The sequence below is a fragment of the Neoarius graeffei genome, chromosome 12, assembly GCF_027579695.1.
Source record: "Neoarius graeffei isolate fNeoGra1 chromosome 12, fNeoGra1.pri, whole genome shotgun sequence".
NCBI lineage: Eukaryota > Metazoa > Chordata > Actinopteri > Siluriformes > Ariidae > Neoarius > Neoarius graeffei.
Genome location: NC_083580.1, coordinates 25616748 through 25635732, shown reverse-complemented (window position 1 = coordinate 25635732; position 18985 = coordinate 25616748). Strand labels below are relative to the sequence as shown.

Sequence of the window (18985 nt, the reverse complement as noted above, 5' to 3'; positions counted from 1 at the left end):
AAAAAAAAAAAACTGTCCTGTGCTGACAAACTTAAAGGAATATCTTTAACTCCGACACTTACAAAGTGATGACACTGCACACTCCAAATGTTAGATAAATGTCATCTGGAAGAAAGCTTCACCATAACATTACAAACAAACATTAAAAAAAAAAGCTGTCAGTATGGAGCATCCGCCATACAAGTCCCTGTGAAAATTACCATAAGTGACATTTAAAAGAAGCATGCAAGTACAAACCTATGACTGTGAGAGCCATGTCTAGTCTCATCTCATTTTCTTCCGCTTATCCAGGGCCGGGATGCGGAGGCAGCAGTCTGAGCACGGAAGCCCAAACTTCCCTCTCCCCAGACACCTCGGCCAGCTCCTCGGGAAGAACACCGAGGCGTTCCCAGGCCAGCCGAGAGACACAGTCCCTCCAGCGTGTCCTGGGTCTTCCCCGGGGCCTCTTCCCAGGGGGACATGCCTGGAACACATCCCCAGGGAGGCGTCCAAGAGGCATCCGAAAGAGATGCCTGAGCCACCTCAGCTGATTTCCTCTCGATGCGGAGGAGCAGCGGCTCTACTCCGAGCTCCTCCCGAGTGACTGTGCTTCTCACCCTATTTCTAAGGGAGCACCGAGCCACCCTGCGAAGGAAACTCATTTTGGCTGCTTGTATCCGTGATCTTGTTCTTTCGGTCATTACCCAAAGCTCATGACCATAGGTGAGAGTCGGAATGTAGATTGACCAGTAAATTGAGAGCTTTGCCTTTTGGCTCAGCTCCTTCACCACGACGGACCTGTAAAGCGACCGCATCACTGCGGAGGCTGCACCGATCCGCCTGTCGATCTCACACTCCATCCTTCCCTCACTTGTGAACAAGATCCCGACATACTTAAAACTCCTCCACTTGAGGCAGGACTTCTCCACCAACCTGAAGAGGGCAAGCCACCCTTTTCCGGTTGAGAACCATGGCCTCGGACTTGGAGGTGCTGATTCTCATCCCAGCCGCTTCACACTCGACTGCAAACCACCCCAGTGCATGCTGAAGGTCCTGGTTTGAAGAAGCCAACAGGACAACAACATCCGCAAAAAGCAGAGATGAAATCCTGTGGTTCCCAAACAGGATTCCCTCTTGCCCCTGGCTGCACCTAGAAATTCTGTCCATAAAAATTATGAACAGAACCGTTGACAAAGGGCAGCCTTGCCGGAGTCCAACATGCACTGGGAACAGGTCTGACTTACTGCCGGCAATGCGAACCAGACTCCTGCTCCGTTTGTACAGGGACCGCAGCCCTTAGCAAAGAGCCCCGAACCCCATACTCCCAAAGCACCCCACACAGGATACCACGAGGGACACGGTTGAATGCCTTCTCCAGATCCACAAAGCACATGTGGACTGGTTGGGCAAACTCCCCATGAACCCTCGAGCACCCTATGAAGGGTATAGAGCTGGTCCAGTGTTCCACGACAGGACGAAAACCGCATTGTTCCTCCTGGATCCGAGGTTCGACTATTGGCCAAATTCTCCTCTCCAGTACCCTGGAGTAAACCTTCCCAGGAAGGCTGAGAAGTGTGATTTTCCCCTATAATTGGAGCGCACACTCTGGTCCCCTTTCTTAAAAAGAGGGACCACCACCCCGGTCTGCCACTCCAGAGGCACTGTCCCCAACCACCACGCAATGTTGCAGAGGCGTGTCAGCCAAGACAGCCCCACAACATCCAGAGGCTTGAGATACTCAGGGCGGATTTCATCCACCCTGGTGCCTTGCCACCGAGGAGCTTGCAAACCACCTCAGTGACTTCGGCTTGGGTAATGGACGAGTCCACCTTTGAGTCATCAGCTTCCGCTTCCTCAATGGAAGACGTGACTGTGGGATTGAGGAGATCCTCGAAGTATTCCTTCCACCGCCCGACAATATCCCCAGTCGAGGTCAACAGCTCCCCACCCGCACTGTAAAGTGTTGGCAGAGTATTGCTTCCCCCTCCTGAGGCGCCGGACGGTTTGCCAGAATTTCCTCGAGGCCGACCAATAGTCCTCCTCCATGGCCTCACCGAACTCCTCACAGTTCCGAGTTTTTGCCTCTGTAGCTGCCCGAGCTGCGGCACGCCTGGCCTGCCGATACCCGTTAGCTGCCTCAGGAGTCCCGGAGGCCAACATAGCCCGATAGGACTCCTTCAGCTTGACGGCGTCCCTTACTTCCGGTGTCCTCCACCGGGTTCGGGGGTTGCCGCCACGACAGGCACCGGAGACCTTGCGGCCACAGCTCCGAACAGCCGCATCGACAATGGAGGCAGAGAACATGATCCACTCAGACTCAATGTCCCCCACCTCCTTCAGAAGCTGGGAGAAGCTCTCCCGGAGGCGGGAGTTAAAGACCTCCCTGACAAAGTGCTCGGCTGGATGTTCCCAGCAGACCCTCACCATACGTTTGAGCCTGCCAGGTCTGTCCGGCTTCCTCCTCTGCCAGCTGATCCAACACACCACCAGGTGGTGATCAGTTGACAGCTCAGCCCCTCTCTTCACCAGTGTCCAAAACATAGGGCCGGAGATCAGATGAAACGACAACAAAGTCGATCATCGACCTCCGACCTAAGGTGTCCTGGTGCCATGTGCACTTATGGACACCCCTATGCTCGAGCATGGTGTTTGTTATGGACAAACCATGACTAGCACAGAAGTCCAATAACAAAGCACCACTTGGGTTCAGATCGGGGAGGCCGTTCCTCCCAATCACGCCCCTCCAGGTGTCACTGTCGTCGCCCACATGAGTGTTAGTCACCCAGTAGAACAATAGAGTCCCCAGTCTGAGCACCTATCAGTACCTCTCCCAGGGACTCCAAGAAGGCTGGATACTCTATACTGCTATTCGGCCCGTAGGCACAAACAGCAAGAGCCCTCTCCCCGACCTGAAGGCGCAGAGGCGCGACCCTCTCGTTCACTGGGGTAAACTCAATCACATGGCGGCTGAGCTGTGGAGCTATAAGCAAGCCCACACCAGCCCACCGCCACTCACCGTGGGCGACTCCAGAGAAGTGGAGAGTCCAGCCCCTCTTGAGGAACTGGGTTCCGGAGCCCAAGCTGTGCGTGGAGGTGAGCCCGACTATCTCTAGCCGGTACCTTTCAACCTCCCGCACAAGCTCAGCCCCCCCCCCCCCAGCGAAGTGACATTCCATGTCCCAACAGCTAGCCGCTGTGTTCGGGGATCAGGTCGTCGAGGCCCCTGCCTTCGACTGCTGCCCAATCCACTCACATGATTTGTGAGAGCCATGTCCCTGTAGAAAATTAATCAACACCTTCCAGCCATTCAGAATAAAGAATTCATCAGTGCTACAGTATAAATGATGAAAGACTCAAATCATACAAATAGTCTAAAAATATACCTTCTCTTTTTCTGCCAAAATTCTTAGCTGCTGCTGTTTGCAATTGAGGAATAAAAAAGGAAATTGGTCACACCTTTTCAATTTATAAAACATCAAAACCTGTCTCAATTAGCTCAATCAATTGATTTATTCCTTTTAGCAGTAACAACTGAATTACAAGGAATATCAGCAAGACACAATCCTGCATACAAAATGTCATTAGTAGCTGGTCACCAATATAAATATAAGCTTGTCCGCTCTAAATATTGTCTCTTATATGGGCCAAAAACTGGTCATATTGTGTTGTATGGTTACCATGCAGTTAAATTTTCATGCTGTTCCAGCCATGTGTGTTGCCAAGGAAAATAATTGGTGTGCGTGCATGCATGCACATGCCTGTGTTCTCAGCAGTACTTATCAGCTTTTTTTTGAGGCCAGGCATGCAGCGAGGAGTGGTGGATGAGGGGTCAGCTCTGATGTCTGCCTCTTTCTCAAATAACATTTTGACATTGGGATTCATTCAAGAATACTTTGTTTCTGATAGTGTTTCATTCATAATTAACTTGAGGGAGACAGGCATCAGCCTGGGGAAATTGAACTGATGGAGGCAAGCACAAGCCAACTAGTCAAAACCTGCCAGCTGTTTGACCCCATCACACAAAGAGGGACATGTCATAACTCGTTCCTTCGAGACCCATCAGCCAACACTGACCCTGCTGCATTCGTAGTGTGCCCACTGTGAGCCTCATCACTCAGAGGCATGGACAATATATAAACCACACATGCATGTGTACACACAGTTTGCACTGTGCAGTGTGTTCACAGAGAATATAAGCATGCATCTATCGTATGCTGATTGCATTCAAGTAATAGTGATCACAGGTCATTTAAAAATTTTCATTTCTTAAACCTGGTTTCTCAAATATTTGATCTGTCCACTTGGGTCTTAAATACAGAATGATATTTTATTGTATGGTACGCAGCAGTTGTATGAATATAAATGTAATGGTTAAAATTATGTGGGAGTACAGACAAACATGCTAGGTTATGATTACCAGCTGAAGGCATGCATAGAGGCTCTGTTTTCCTCAAGCCTGTTAAGATGTTTTCAAATTTTTGTAATAAAGATCTGTAAATTAATCAGCATTAATTAAGGATTCGTTAAGGAAATGTACATCCTTGAATACAGTTTAATTATTGTAATTAAATACTCAGAACATTTTTTCCTGTACAATCAAAACTGGGTGGGCATGTCAGCTTTCATCATGATGGGTCGCAAACCATAGGTTGAATCGTGCTATAAATGGAGTAAATAAGAATGAAGTGATTTCAGCTTTTGTGGAGTGGGAAAAGGGGAGATGACGTAAGCATATTCTTAATTCTGATTTGTACATGGAATGACCCATCACCTCCTCCCAATATAGCCCTGTCCATCTCAAATCGGAAATCCCATTACCGCTCTGACGGCATCATTTAGAATATTCATATAACGGTTGTGGTGTTGCTGCTTTGTCTCAATGTTTTATAACTACTTTTGGATCATCAGGAATGCACATTTGTTTCATGATCGTTTACACAACCCTCAATGACTGTGGTATACTGTAGAATAGTGTGAATGCCACTATCCAGGGCCCCACAAAAGTGCATATAGTACTTCCACTACTTTTAATATTTTAAGACAATTTGCCTTTAGTTTTGATGAACCCTGAAACTGTTTTTAATTTTCTAGAATTATACTGGTATACCACAGAACATTTAATACATTGATGTGTGTACACAATTGCTCAGTCTCTGAAGCCACCTATAAAATCTTAATTCTGTCTCTAAATAGAAATGCCTTGTGTACAGCTAAATTATATTACAGGCAGATATAGAAATAGATTTTCATATACTTCAGCCACCCACCACCACCACCATGAGGATGTGTGTTTTTGTTTGTCAGCAGCTTTTTGTCAGAATGTGAAGGTGACTACGAGTGGCCATCCATCACACCACTTCCTTCTAGCTTATTCATAATAAGGTGCTCAATCAAACTACACTCCGGCCCCCATCTCTCACACACCTGCACGTAGTGTGACCATGTATGGTCAAGGTTACTCTCCTATCCTCTTATTTACTCTTACTGAGTACAGGTGGTCATCACTGTGTGTGTTAGTCAAGTGTTTGGTCCTTGAGTAGAGTGACAGTGAGGTCATCATGCTGGGGATGTGGCATTGTTAGTCCTTGTGGACTATGCATGAAATGGTTTCCCATGTTGATTGGACTGGTTCAAAGGTGTTCTCTATAAGGGAAAGGGGACACTTCTGGGGTGTCTGGCAGATTCACCACCTGACATTTAAAGCAAGATGTACACAATTAACATACATGACTGAATGCTACTTATGAAGGAAAAAAAAAAACTTTGTTGCAGCTTTCTGGGTCACAGTTTCTCTTATTGGGGAAACGCAACTCACTCTTTACAGTTTGTCATTGATTATTGAAAAGTGGGAAAAGATTATCTGCTACCACAGTTGTGCAAACCTCATGCTGCCTTACTCGTTGGTACCGTCCCAACTCCATTGTTAACTGAACCATCCCCAGCCAATTCGTTCCCAAAATTGAGTGTATCGAATGTGGCACTGTTGTAGTCTTGCATGGTAGCACACTACTATATTATGATTGGTGCAAAATGGATCTTGCATAGGCTTGAGGCTTCCCATTGGGATGAAGCTTAGACTGCTAATTAACAAATGATTTAGTGAAGTAAAACTACAGTGTCTTGCAAAGGTATTCATCCCCCTTCGTGTTTGTCCTGTTTTGTCACATTACAAGCTGGAATTGAAATGGATTTTTGGGGGGTGAGCACCATTTGATTTACACAACATGCCTATCACTTTAAAGGATATGGGACATGGATTTTTACCTGGGCATAATTATGTATAAAGGACATAAGAAATGCCATCTAAATCACTGCAGGGCGTCAAAAATGTGAAAATCATCACATTATTCAAGTTTTTTTATACATCAGCATAAAACAAGGATTCGTTAATGAGCTAGGTGGTCACGTGACCATGACGTCACAAAAACTTTCCAAGGAGCCAGCGCTTGGGAATCTAATGTAAACAGGTTACCGAAATGGACACCATCGACAGTGACATTCCCGATGTTTCACAGAGATGTGAAGTTAGACCCTATCAATTCGAACCGATAGCTGGAAATTCACATGAACATAGATCATGTCTTTACTCTGACGGGTCAGATGATTCTGAGAGTGAGAGTTCATTCAATCCCCATGAAACTGAAAGCGGTCGGCTCGATAACACTTCCTGGCAAGTTAAAAACAATTCTGCTCAAAGGCTAATGATCTGTTGAAAGAAGTATTATTTTTGTATCATACATTGAAAGTTCATCATAGATCTAGCTAAAGTCCGTTGCAAGCTAGTTTTTTTTTTGCTGATATTTTTCGAGATTGATTGAGATACAATGCTTCCAGAGTCCGAGATGAAAACATTCAAAATGGCGAAACGAGTCAGAATTATGATAATCAATAATTGATACACCCAAAATTATAATACTAATCCTTACCTCGGCTTTCAGTCGCTTAGCGCAGAGGTCTTCAACAGGGGGGTCGCGAAATCGCACCGGATCACTCATATCAACAAAAATATTCCTGCCCTGTCTCCTGGCCTCCGTGCAGGGATGCAAACAGTGCGCCTTTCGGCGGATGCCGCCTTTTTCACGGCTGAATCGCGCAGATCCGATTTAAAAAAAAAAAAAGCGATGTTGGTTCATGGAGCATGAGGCATGAAGTGTAAGGATGAGAGAGAGGCGGTTTGGGTCGGGAAGCTGCGCGCATTTGTGCAGCCTGGCGCAGATGTGCGTGGCTTCCCGATTTGAATTTTTTTTTTCTCATCCTTATGCTTCCTGTTTCATGAATTAATATCGCTCAGTACCTGAGTATTAATGTTGAAAGAATCCTCAGTGAAATGGTCTGAATACAGTTTGTGAGAAACAGTTGGTGCAAAGTTTTTTTCAACAGGTGTTCTGTAAAGTTGTCCTACCAAGCCTACTGCGCATGCGCGAAGCCTACTGCGCATGCGCAGGTGAGCCCACACTTTCCTCAGCTTCGGGTCCTTGGGGAATGCAAAAAAACTTACTCCAGGGCATTTCCCATTGGAATTATTGCAACCATAAGCAGCACAATACACTATGATGTCCAATGTACTTTAAAGACTATAAAAACAATTTTCTTGTCATCCACTTCTCCATTCATCTACCCGCTTGTGCTGTGCCCGAAAGTTTTTGTGACGTATGATCACGTGACAGCGGCTCTTCCGGTTGCAAAAAATGCATATTGGAAGTCGAGCAGAAATGCCATATAATCATCACGAATATAACGATTTTGCTGAATTTAATAGATGATTTTGTATTTGTTGATGCAATTAATTCATATTTTTAATGGAAAGAAACTGATATAGCGTGCTTTTATGTTTCATGTCCCATATCCTTTAAAGGCGAAAATTGTTGTTTTATTGTGTGACAAACAATAAAGATAAAAAAACAGAAATCTGATGTGCACATAGGTGTTCCTTCAGTCCTGACCAGCTTTCCTGTCCCTGCAGATGAAAAATATCCCCACAGCATGATGCTGCCACCACCATGCTTCACTGTAGGAATGGTGTTCTCAGGGGTGGTGGGTTTGCGCCGCACATGGCATATCCCGTGATGGCCAAAAAGATCAATTTAGTCTCATTTGACCAGAGAACCTTTCATGTGTTTGGGGAGTCTACCACATGCTGTTGGACAAACTCCAGATATGTTTTCTTAGGCAATTTTTTTCTGGCCACTCTTCCATAAAGCCCCACTCTGTGGAGTGTAGGGCTTAGTGATCTTATGGACAGATACTCCCATCTCTGCTGTGGACCTTTGCAGCTCCTTCAGTGTTATCTTTGGTGTCTTTGTTACATCTCCGATTAATGCCCTACTTGCCTGGTCTGAGTTTTGGTGGGTGGCCTTCTTTTGTCAGGTTTGTCATGGTGCCATATTCTTTCCATTTTGCTATAATGGATTTAATGGTGCTCTGTGGTATATTCAAAGTTTGGGATATTTTTTTTTATAACCTAGCCCTAATCTATACTTCTCCATAACTTTATCTCTGACATGTTTGGAGTGCTCCTTGGTTCTCATGTTGCTTGCTTAGTGTTAGAGTCAGGGTCCTTCCAAAACAGGTTGATTTATACAGACCTCATGTGGCACTTTGCACACAGGTGGATCTTAACTAATTGTGATTTATGAAATTAATTTGTTGGACCAGCTCTTATTTAGGGGTTTCATATGAAAGGGGGCGAATACCTATGCAGACTCCAGATTTTTGTTTTTTTGTCTTAATTATTGTCACAATAAAGCAAGCTTTCACCTTTAAAATGGTAGGCATGTTGTGTAAATCAAATGGTGCTAACCCCCACCCCAAAATGCATTTTAATTCTAGTTTGTGACGAAACAGGACAAATACGAAGGGGATGAATACTTTTTGCAAGACACTGTATATAGAGAAACGGTCTGTATAGACAAGCAACACATGGATGCGTAAGCATGCACAGCTCAATATCTCTCTTACATAAACAATGGCTCTGACTGCACGTCATACCATAGAAATCTTGTGGAAAAGCCCGTTGACATCTCCACGAGTAAATCCTAATCAATCTGATCATGGTCAACACAGCAAGCAATAACCTCTCCATGTCATGACAATGCCAACCCTGTCTCTGCAACCCTGCACTTTTAAGCCCTCTCCTGCTCTGGGTTTGATTGCTGTGCATGAATCTGGGAAGGGGGGAGAATGATTAAATACTTAAATTCAGAATTTTAAAAATAAAGAAATCCAAGGATAAAGAAATAAAACGTATGAACACGCATAGAAAAACAACTGGTTCAGTAACGAAATATGGAAATGAATTGAGCACAAAAAGGAAAATGAAATATTTTTAAAAAGTAATATTTTTAAATATTTGAGTTTATTAAAGGTAGACTGCCTTTGATTTTTCAAGTGTAGGTCATAAGAATTTTCCCTGACACCCAATTATTATTATTTTTATTTATTTTTTTAGTGTACTGAAAGCTACTGGATTCAAATCACAGACTTCCAATTTTATTCTTTTTTTTTATTTATTTATTTTAATAGAACAATTAATGAATTTGGGTTCACATGGCCCTAAATTCCTTGCTGTTTTTTCCTGCTTCAGCATGACCCAGTTCAAGATATTATATCATGCATTACGTGGTGGGCTTTCCCTGTTTGCACAAGGCATTGTGGGATACAGATTTGAAACAGGAGAGAAAATGTGGAAGACCGACTACAGTAACGGAAAGTGAGAAGAAAAGATATGTTGCGAAGGAAAGGAAACACAGGACCAAACTAATAAATATTGGTGGTCAGCGAGCACCTTGGTGTGATCAGCTGTTCGTTTAGCGACAGAATGATGTAATGGTCAGTGCACAGTCAAAGGTAAACCTGCGCATGCGCACACAGACTTCCTCTGTCTGCTTGATTGTGGGAAACGAGTGATTTCATGCACATTGTTTGCTAGGGAATCACTTCAATTTAAATAACTTCCCAGCCACAGAATGGCCTGATTATTTTGTGAGATGTTACAGAAATAAACATATTACAATGACCAAATTTCAGAGGGAATTAAATTTCACTGATTTTATGAAATTGAAGGGACGTCTCACTTTAATTTATAGCAGGGATATTGAATTAAAATCCAAAGATATCTGATCACTAAAATTTCCTCCCAACATGGGTCCAGACTTAACTATATCCAAATTGTGGTGGGATTTATAACCTCAATAGATTCATCTACATGATGTTTACCTATCAAATAATGTACATTTCCATAGCATTTCAACAATATCTATTGTACATTTTAAATAACAAAAAAGAATATCTGAAACACAGATAAAAGCTAATGACAATCTTCTGAACAAAATAAATAAATGCTTCTTTTTGAAAGTTAAACAGGTTTGAATATTTTTTTTTTATTTTTTTTTTTTAACACTTTCTCAACAGTTGTACAAATAACACTGTTGCCGATCTTGTCCAGTGTCCATTCCACTTTCCATTCCCCCCCACCTAGAGCTCTGCTTTTCCTGTTTAGTAAGAGAAATGGGCCTTGGATTGTGTGACTAAGCTCAGTTCATTGCATGCTCTTACCTCAGGCTGCTGTTGATGTGTTTGCTAAGATCTGTATTTTGTCTCATGACACTGCTCAGCGTCAGAAATCGGCATCAATTTTATTTATTTATTTTTAAATTATTGCTCGAACATATGAGCAAAGTGGTTTAGTACTTCCTGTGAAAAGATTGAACATGTACTGTATTGGTCTGTCCATTTTTTTTTTTGAGAGTTTGATTTTCTTTTCCTATTTTGGAGAAAGCCATGCAGTCATCTTTTTCTTTCTGCCTTTTTTTTTATTTCTTTTTTTTTGTTCTTTTCTGCATGCCATTTGTTGTGAAGGGTTTTAATGTGAAAATGCCTTTTGTGCACATTTGTTGCTACAGTGTTTAGCTGAAAATGATTCTACTACAGGTTTGCTCCAAATCCAGTCCAGCCTAAATAATTGACAGTCTTCAGTTAGTATAGACTGTAAACATTAATTCATTTACTTGACCACAAAGTAGACTTGTGTGATTGTTCTGCACCTATGGTTTTGGGGAAGAAAGGCTCAGTAAATGATCAATTCACAAGAATTGATAGATCAGTGTGTCATGGTCCTGTTAAAAGTCACTTGGTCCAGGTCCAGACCACAGTTCACCCTTTAGAGAAGACTGGTGTGGGTTTTTATTTATTTATTTATTTATTTATTTATTATTTTAAAATCAATCACTGCTCCATACATTGGGTGACCATAACTAACCTTCTAGTCTTGTCCAAGACGATCATTAGGTCTTGTCAGTAGCAATTTTTAAATTTTCAAAGTGTCTGTAACATTTATAACATGTACATGTTTGTCTGTAGGTCACCAGTCCAATGTTTGTTCCAGTTCGTTCTCATGAGCTGCTCCACAGCATGACTGGAAAAGGCTTGGCTGCTCACTATCATTTTACCCGGCAACCATGTATCTATGGCAACCACATGGTTTCTCTCCAACTGACACTGAGCAATCACAGTGACCATGTCCTACACAACATCCACATCATGGAGACAGTGTCCACCAGTCAGAAAATCCACTGTTTCAGCCCAATTGGTGAGATTAACAGCGCAACACAATCTAACCTAAATGGCATTGGTGATTTTAATTGGATCTGTTCCAGGGGTGAAAGTAACTTTTATTTCTTGCCGGTGTTCTGATAAACTGTCCTACATCCGCGAAGCATCCTACGGTAGGAGGGGATGTCAGACATGTCTGTCGAGCAGTCCTACATTGCAGGAAATCCTACAGGGTGATTCAACTTTAACTTTTAGTCATAGTTTGCGGTTTTTCCCTCTGCAAAGAACATGCTTCTACATTGATACAACATCCACCAACCCTGTCAGAATTCATATGAATGTAGGACGTTCTGACAATTCAAACGACTCCGTCAGAATATGCTTTTACATTCATATGAATCTAGGACGCTCTGACTCTTCAATTGACCCTGTCAGAATATGTAGAATTAAGTTTTTTTTTTGTTTGTTTGTTTGTTTTTTTGTCACTATTCACAAGTACCATTTGCTCTATTAAAATGAGTGTAGGACGCTATTACAATTCAAATGACGCCGCAGGACGTTCTCACAACTCATATGACCCCATCAGAATATGCTTCTACATTAATAAATGAATGTAGGATGTTCTGACAGTTCAAAAGACCCCTTCAGAATATGCTTCTACATTAAAATATGAGTGTAGGACGTTCTTACAATTCAGATGATGCCGCAGGACGTTCTGACAACTCATATGACCATGTCAGAATATGCTTCTACAGTAAGTAGGACGTTCTGACTATTCAAATGACCATCGGAATATGTTTTTACAATATATGAATGTAGGGTGTTCTGACACATGCTTCTACATTAAAATAGGAGTAGGACGTTCTGACAGTTCAAACGACCTCGTCAGAATATTCTTTTACTTTAATATATGAATGCAGGACTTTCTGACAACTCAATGACCATCAGAATATGCCTTTACATTAACATATGAATGTAGGAAGGTTTGACAATTCAAATGACTCCACCAGAATATATTACACTCACTGTAAAAAAGAAGTTAAGCTTACTTGAAAAAAAGGTGGAAACTCGTTGCCTCAAATAAATGAAGTAAGATAACTTGTTCTCTTTCAAGTTATCTTTACGTTTAAAAGTAATCTCCACTGAAAATATTTGTTATCCTTACTTGGAACTTGAATGTTGAGGTTGCTTAAAACCAACTAGTAATGTTTACTTCATACCAGCTAGTAAAGGTTACTTGGAGCAAAGTTGTGTTTACTGGTGTTAAATGGGTTTCTCTTACTTTCAGCTGTGTAATGGGTACCTAATTCCTGATTGTAAGGTTTACTTGCAGAATCTACACCTTACTTATAGTTTGTAAGTATCAGCAACTTGAACAATTAATGTCTCACTTACACAGTGTAATGTAATTAAATGTTGTTATTTTTATTGCAAGACATAAAACGGCATAACATATTGGAGCATCAATACAGTTTTCATTCAGTCAGTAACTTTTTTTTTTAAAGCTTACTTTCATTTAACACATCCAACCCAGAGAAGCATAACATTCCACTTAGTGTCAGTCCACCATTTCTGGAATTAAACTCATTTTCTCCACCTCCACTCGAGTTAAATAACTGAGTTTTACCTTTCTCCTATTCATCCAGCCGTTCTCCTCGTCTGGCGACGCAACAGCACACAGAAAACAAACTTCCACAACTAATTTTGAATGATTTCATTTTATTGGAACACTTCAAGATGGCCAACTATTTGTTTTGAACAGGTTTACGGATTTGCACCAAATCTTACAAAACTGATCACAAAAACTGATTACATTTTGGATGTCTCAAATGGCACACACACGCGCGCGCACACCAGGCTCTCTCACGCGCGTGCGTGCACACACACAGCGATATTTCAGGGAGATATTTCGGATGTATTGCAAGACTCACGCAATGGTTAGAAATCAGCATCATGTTAGATTAAGTAGTAAAGATTGAATGCACGCCGTTAATCTGCACCGTTTATAGCACAGCTGATGTAGGACAAAAATCTGTTCAAATGCCAAGAAATGACGTTTTGTGCTCTGCGCATGCACAGTGGGGCTTTGTAGGACGCATTGACGTGTAGGACAGTTTATCAGAACACCGGCCAGGAACGGCTTACTTTCACCCCTGATCTGTTCTCAGATTAGATGATTTGTTAAAATATGGGATAGTGTAAGGCTTAAGTTTTATGGGGAATTCATTTAATATAAAGCATCAGTGGCCTTGTTAGTAAAGGTACTGAAGATGAAGACAGGCTTATCATATTTTACATTAATGCAAATTAAGGTTTAGAGTACTGCTGTCTCTGATGGCGTTGTCGTTTTGATTAATGATACAACCCCGATTCCAAAAAAGTTGGGACAAAGTACAAATTGTAAATAAAAACGGAATGCAATGATTATTCACAATAGAACATAAGGGTTGTTCACACGGCAATTTTTACTCCGGTGTTGCACCGGGGCTGCCCCGGTAGAGCGTTCACACGGTACAAAGTTATACCGGTGTAGCCCCTGAAAGCTGCTTAAACCAGTGCAAATCTAACCCTGCTCGGGAGGTGGTTTAAGAAATTTACTCCGGAGTAAATGCTACTTTGCGGGGCAGCACCGATTATAAAATGGGACGTCTGAACGCTCCAGGGGTAGACTCGCTACGCGTGAGGAGAGTTGATTACATACGGGCATTGCATAATTTGCATCCTGGTATTTTGCGCTTCCAAAATGGCGAATATCAACAACAGAACTGCGTGTCTTCCAGTGTTGCCAGATTGGGCGGTTTTAAGTGCATTTTGGCAGATTTTAACATATTTTGGGCTGGAAAACATCAGCAGTATCTAGCAACACTGGTGTCTTCATCCACGTTGTTTTCCTGGTGCTTAGTGATGCCATGACAACCGGGAAAAGGAAGTACATTTTCACGCATGCGCGTATTTCATTTCCGCGTTATTACTATCGTATAGCACGGTCGCAGAAACTGCCGTGTGACCGCAAGTGGGGCTACACCGGTGCTAACATGCTTCTCTCAAGTAAGCAGGTTTGTGACGTGTGAATGCTCCACAAAATTTACACCGGTGTAAGATGTATCGCAACAAAATACATCGGTGCAGCATCGATGCAAATATTATGTGCCGTGTGAACACCCCTTTAGACAACAAATCAAATGTCGAAAGTGAGACATTTTGAAATTTCATGCCAAATATTGGCTCATTTGAAATTTCATGACAGCAACACATCTCAAAGTTGGGACAGGGGCAATAAGAGGCTGGAAAAGTTAAAGGTACAAAAAAGGAACAGCCGGAGGACCAAATTGCAACTCATTAGGTCAATTGGCAATAGGTCATTAACATGACTGGGTATAAAAAAAGAGCATCTTGGAGTGGCAGCGGCTCTCAGAAGTAAAGATGGGAAGAGGATCACCAATCCCCCTAATTCTGCGCCGACAAATAGTGGAGCAATATCAGAAAGGAGTTCGACAGTGTAAAATTGCAAAGAGTTTGAACATATCATCTACAGTGCATAATATCATCAAAAGATTCAGAGAATCTGGAAGAATCTGTGTGTAAGGGTCAAGGCTGGAAAACCATACTGGGTGCCCGTGATCTTCAGGCCCTTAGACAGCACTGCACATGGATTAAAGTTTTCCGTCGCTACGATGGATTTCCGTCAACTGGGAGCGCTAAAGGTCAATAATGAGAGTGATGCAGATCCGAGGAAAAAAAGGGGGGGGGGGGGTAGGCCCATAGGTCTGACACCGATGTGATTTATAACTTCACCAAGCTGCTGTGATTGCCTGTTGTTGAATCCTTTCTTGTGCTATGTTTGAGTATATGTAAAGGAATAAGTTGTTGCGCTAGATAGGCATAAATAAATAAATACAGCCTCCGCTACTGTCTAGTCCCGGGGAGGCTCGGCGTAGGCAGCGAGCCGCAGTGCTCAGCTTGAGTTTCGTTTCTATCGGCAGCTCCAGCCCGACTTTGCACGCTTGTAACTCAGCCAGGGGAGGTCCCAGCCTCTCCAAACTTGGCAGCCAGCGACCTCTGCCCTCTCCCCAACGAACCAGCGTTGCCAGGGTGGGCCAACCCCGCGCCTCGGGATGCGATTCACCCCGAGGCGAGCCGCGGCGCTCCGCATCAGTTTCCTTTTAATGGCGGCTCCACTGATGAAAATATCTGGCTGTCCTATTACTAGGCAACTACTTGCCTACTACTAATACTAGGCCTATTGTTGTAATAATAATAATGTTTGCCTATTGAAAGGCGATCAGGTGAAAAATCTAAACAGCCCTGTTGAAGCCGCAGCAAGATCTATGCTATTAAGCCTTTTGTAGGTTAAACAGGCTTCGGCAGACAATGTTCTGGAAAGGCTGTTTTTTTCTTTGGTTTGATTAGCCTACGGTTTAATCTTTAAACATTATGGTTTCAGCAGTTCGCTTAAACATTGGAGGCTGCAGAGTCGGGCTGCAAGATTTCCCAACGCTTGTTTAAGATGCCAAACTTCATAGTAAGGAGAAAATAATTCCACAGTATTTAGTGTCTCGTCAGTCTCAAAAATTAATAGTGAAGGACCAATGCGAATTAAGTGCCAAAAAACCCATCTATATGTAGGCCTATATTTTACATTTTCAAAAAAGTCCGGAATTGGAAGTCGGTCAGTGAGTGTAATGAAGTGTCTCATTCACTAAGCACAAAAGGTCGGAAAACAGTGGAGAAAACAGCGATTGCTTAAATAGGCTACTAATGGTTTACATTAGTAATTTAATATATGTGACAAATTCATTGATTAAATAGATAAAGAAGCGAATACTCCAAAGCTCAAAATTCAGGAAAGTGGCTCTGGTGTCGCAAGTGCACAAGAACAGTTATTTGAAAGTTAGCCTAATGAATTTGTGCGTGCGTGTGCGATTTCATGAAGAACCAGGACAATTGGCATTCGGTGAAAGATTCACACCTCTGACTCATTATATTCGCGCGCGCCCTCTCGCCCACTGTTGCTTCGTTTTCCCGATTTACACGAGTGTCTGAAGATGGAGTTTTCAGAAATCTCCACTCTGCCCAGAGTTTGCAAAAGTAGCTGTTTTCAGTGACTGAAACCTCCGTATAGATGTGAATGAGAGGTGCAACCGAATAAATAAATATGCGTCTTTTTTATCCGGCTACGTGTAGGCTATCACTGCGCAAAGCCTCTAATGTTGAAATGGTAGTAATATTTGTTAAAATAATAGTAGGCTAATTTCCACATTTAATTGGTAAAATGGCACAAGGGATGTGATGGGGGGATGGCCGTTTTATAAGGGGGATGACTTGAGATTTTTATTTCAGAAGGGGGATGCCTCCCCCCCCAACTAGAGTACTGCGTATAAGGCCATATTTCACCGGACATAGGCCCTTCGATTATCATCACTAGAGCGCGTCAAATTACTTTCGGTTTTGCCAGCATGGACGCGCTTCTTTTAAATGAAGGCACAGATGTGTCAGACATCGACAAAATCGTAAAGTGTAAGTGGAGATGGGCTTGGCGAAATGAAATGGGCGATAATGGCAAGCTCCTGCTGCTGTGCCAAGGAAAAAGAAACAAAAACAGGCATCAGGTGTTGCCAAACTAGATGCCTTTGGCTTCACTGCGAAGAAGCAGAAAAAGTGAACTTTTCTTGTTTCCTGGCTTTATTTCAACAGATTTTCTTATTTTTATTTCTGTTCCACTCTTTTGAAAGCATGGTTCAAGTTCGACTGCAGTTGCACTTTTCTCTTAACCACTGCTGTGCATTACTAAAGTACTGTTGAAATAAATTTGCACTTTGCGCTGAAAACTTGATGTTTCATCATGAATAGCCAGTAATGACAATGGTCAAGTCTTGCCTTAGCTTTAGTCATTGTTAAAATTATGTAAATGTACTATAAGTAGGGGCCTAGGGGATAATGGACAACACGCCGTTTAAAATTTGACGCATCGCTGACGTGGTAGGGGCCAACGACATGGAGCTTTTTTTTTTTTTCAGTCAGATGATTTTTTTTTTTTTTTGCTTTAATCCATGCACTGTAACATACAGGCATGCTTCTGTATTGGAAATCACAAAATGGGCTCAGGAATATTTCCAGAGAACATTATCTGTGAACACAATTCACCGTGCCATCTGCCGTTGCCAGCTAAAACTCTATAGTTCAAAGAAGAAGCCATATCTAAACATGATCCAGAAGCGCATGTTTCCAATAAATAGAGAAAATACATGGTATATCATGGATACTTTATCAAGTATTTCCATGGCGGGGGGGAATGAGCAGGCTAAGTTCCCTGTTCTGTTACAAATACAGGCATGTCCACAAATAGTTTGTCATTGACAGTGTTATTTTAGCAGTCTACCATAGTGTGTTGTAGTTGAAATTATACAATGAATGAGCTGAAAATGCATACTTTCAATTTGATGGTGGTTACAGACAAATCACATGAGCAGTAATGGAATTATAGCACTTATATGTGGTCCCCCATTTTTAAGTGATAAGTAATTGGACAATTGGCATGTTATTCCCTCATTGTTTCACTTGCAAGTAAGCAAATAAAATGTTTAGAGGTGATTTTCAGGTCTGGCATTTGTATATGGAATCTGGTGATGTTAGACGTGGACAAATTTGTTGGTACCCTTACGACTTATTGAAACGATGCTTTATTCCACCTGAAAAGTGATGAAATTAAAAGCAATTTTCTCATGTATACTTGCATGCCTTTTGGTATGTCATGGAGCAAAACAAAAAGGTGTGAAGAGAATTTATTGCTTATTCTGCAAAAATTCTAAAATGGCCTGGACAGATTTGTTGGTACCTCTCGAAGATTATAAATAATTGGGTTATAGTGACATTTCAAACATGTGTATATATATTTTTTAAATAGTTCGCACATGCCAGCCTTGTGGTCAGTCATTCAGTCTATTTAAATGGAGAAGTTACTCTGCTGTTTGGCATCATGTGCACCACATTGAACATGGACCAGAGATAGCAAAGGTGGAGAAGTCTCATTGAGTTACAGGAATCCCTTGTTTGCAGTTATTGCTTCTATAGGTTGTGCAACAAAATATTAGGTTAAGGGTCCCATGCCATTTTTCATTTCTTATTATTTAAAATATTCTGTTGAATAAAAAATTAAAAGCAAAGTCTGATTCTTAAAGGTGCTGACTGCAAAGCCAGCTGAAATTTTCAAATTTTTTATATTGTGCATGGCATTTTCCTGTGTCTTGCAAGAATGTCATGTGGGCGTGATGTAATTGTTTTGAGGTGCTGAGGGTTGCTTTTCTCCATTTTGGAACCATTTTCCTACCTCTTGAGGTAAACAGTCTGGCCCAAAGGAAATGGCCAAACGCGAGGAGCTTTAACTAATTAGCCTATCTATGGAACCGCATCACACCAAGATGGTGATGCGCGGAAAACATTGTGACTCTGCATTGAC

The 18985-nt window shown here is 42.1% G+C and overlaps 1 protein-coding gene across 4 annotated transcripts in view; it reads left to right on the top strand.

The window, feature by feature from the left end:
• ap3b1a (adaptor related protein complex 3 subunit beta 1a) overlaps window positions 1-18985 on the top strand; it is a 286193-nt gene that overhangs the window by 204533 nt on the left and 62675 nt on the right. For all 4 annotated transcript variants that reach the window (XM_060935722.1, XM_060935721.1, XM_060935724.1 and 1 more), the window contains one exon: window positions 11338-11566. In XM_060935722.1, coding sequence (XP_060791705.1) covers window positions 11338-11566 — 229 coding nt within the window. The remainder of the gene's footprint in view (window positions 1-11337; window positions 11567-18985) is intronic.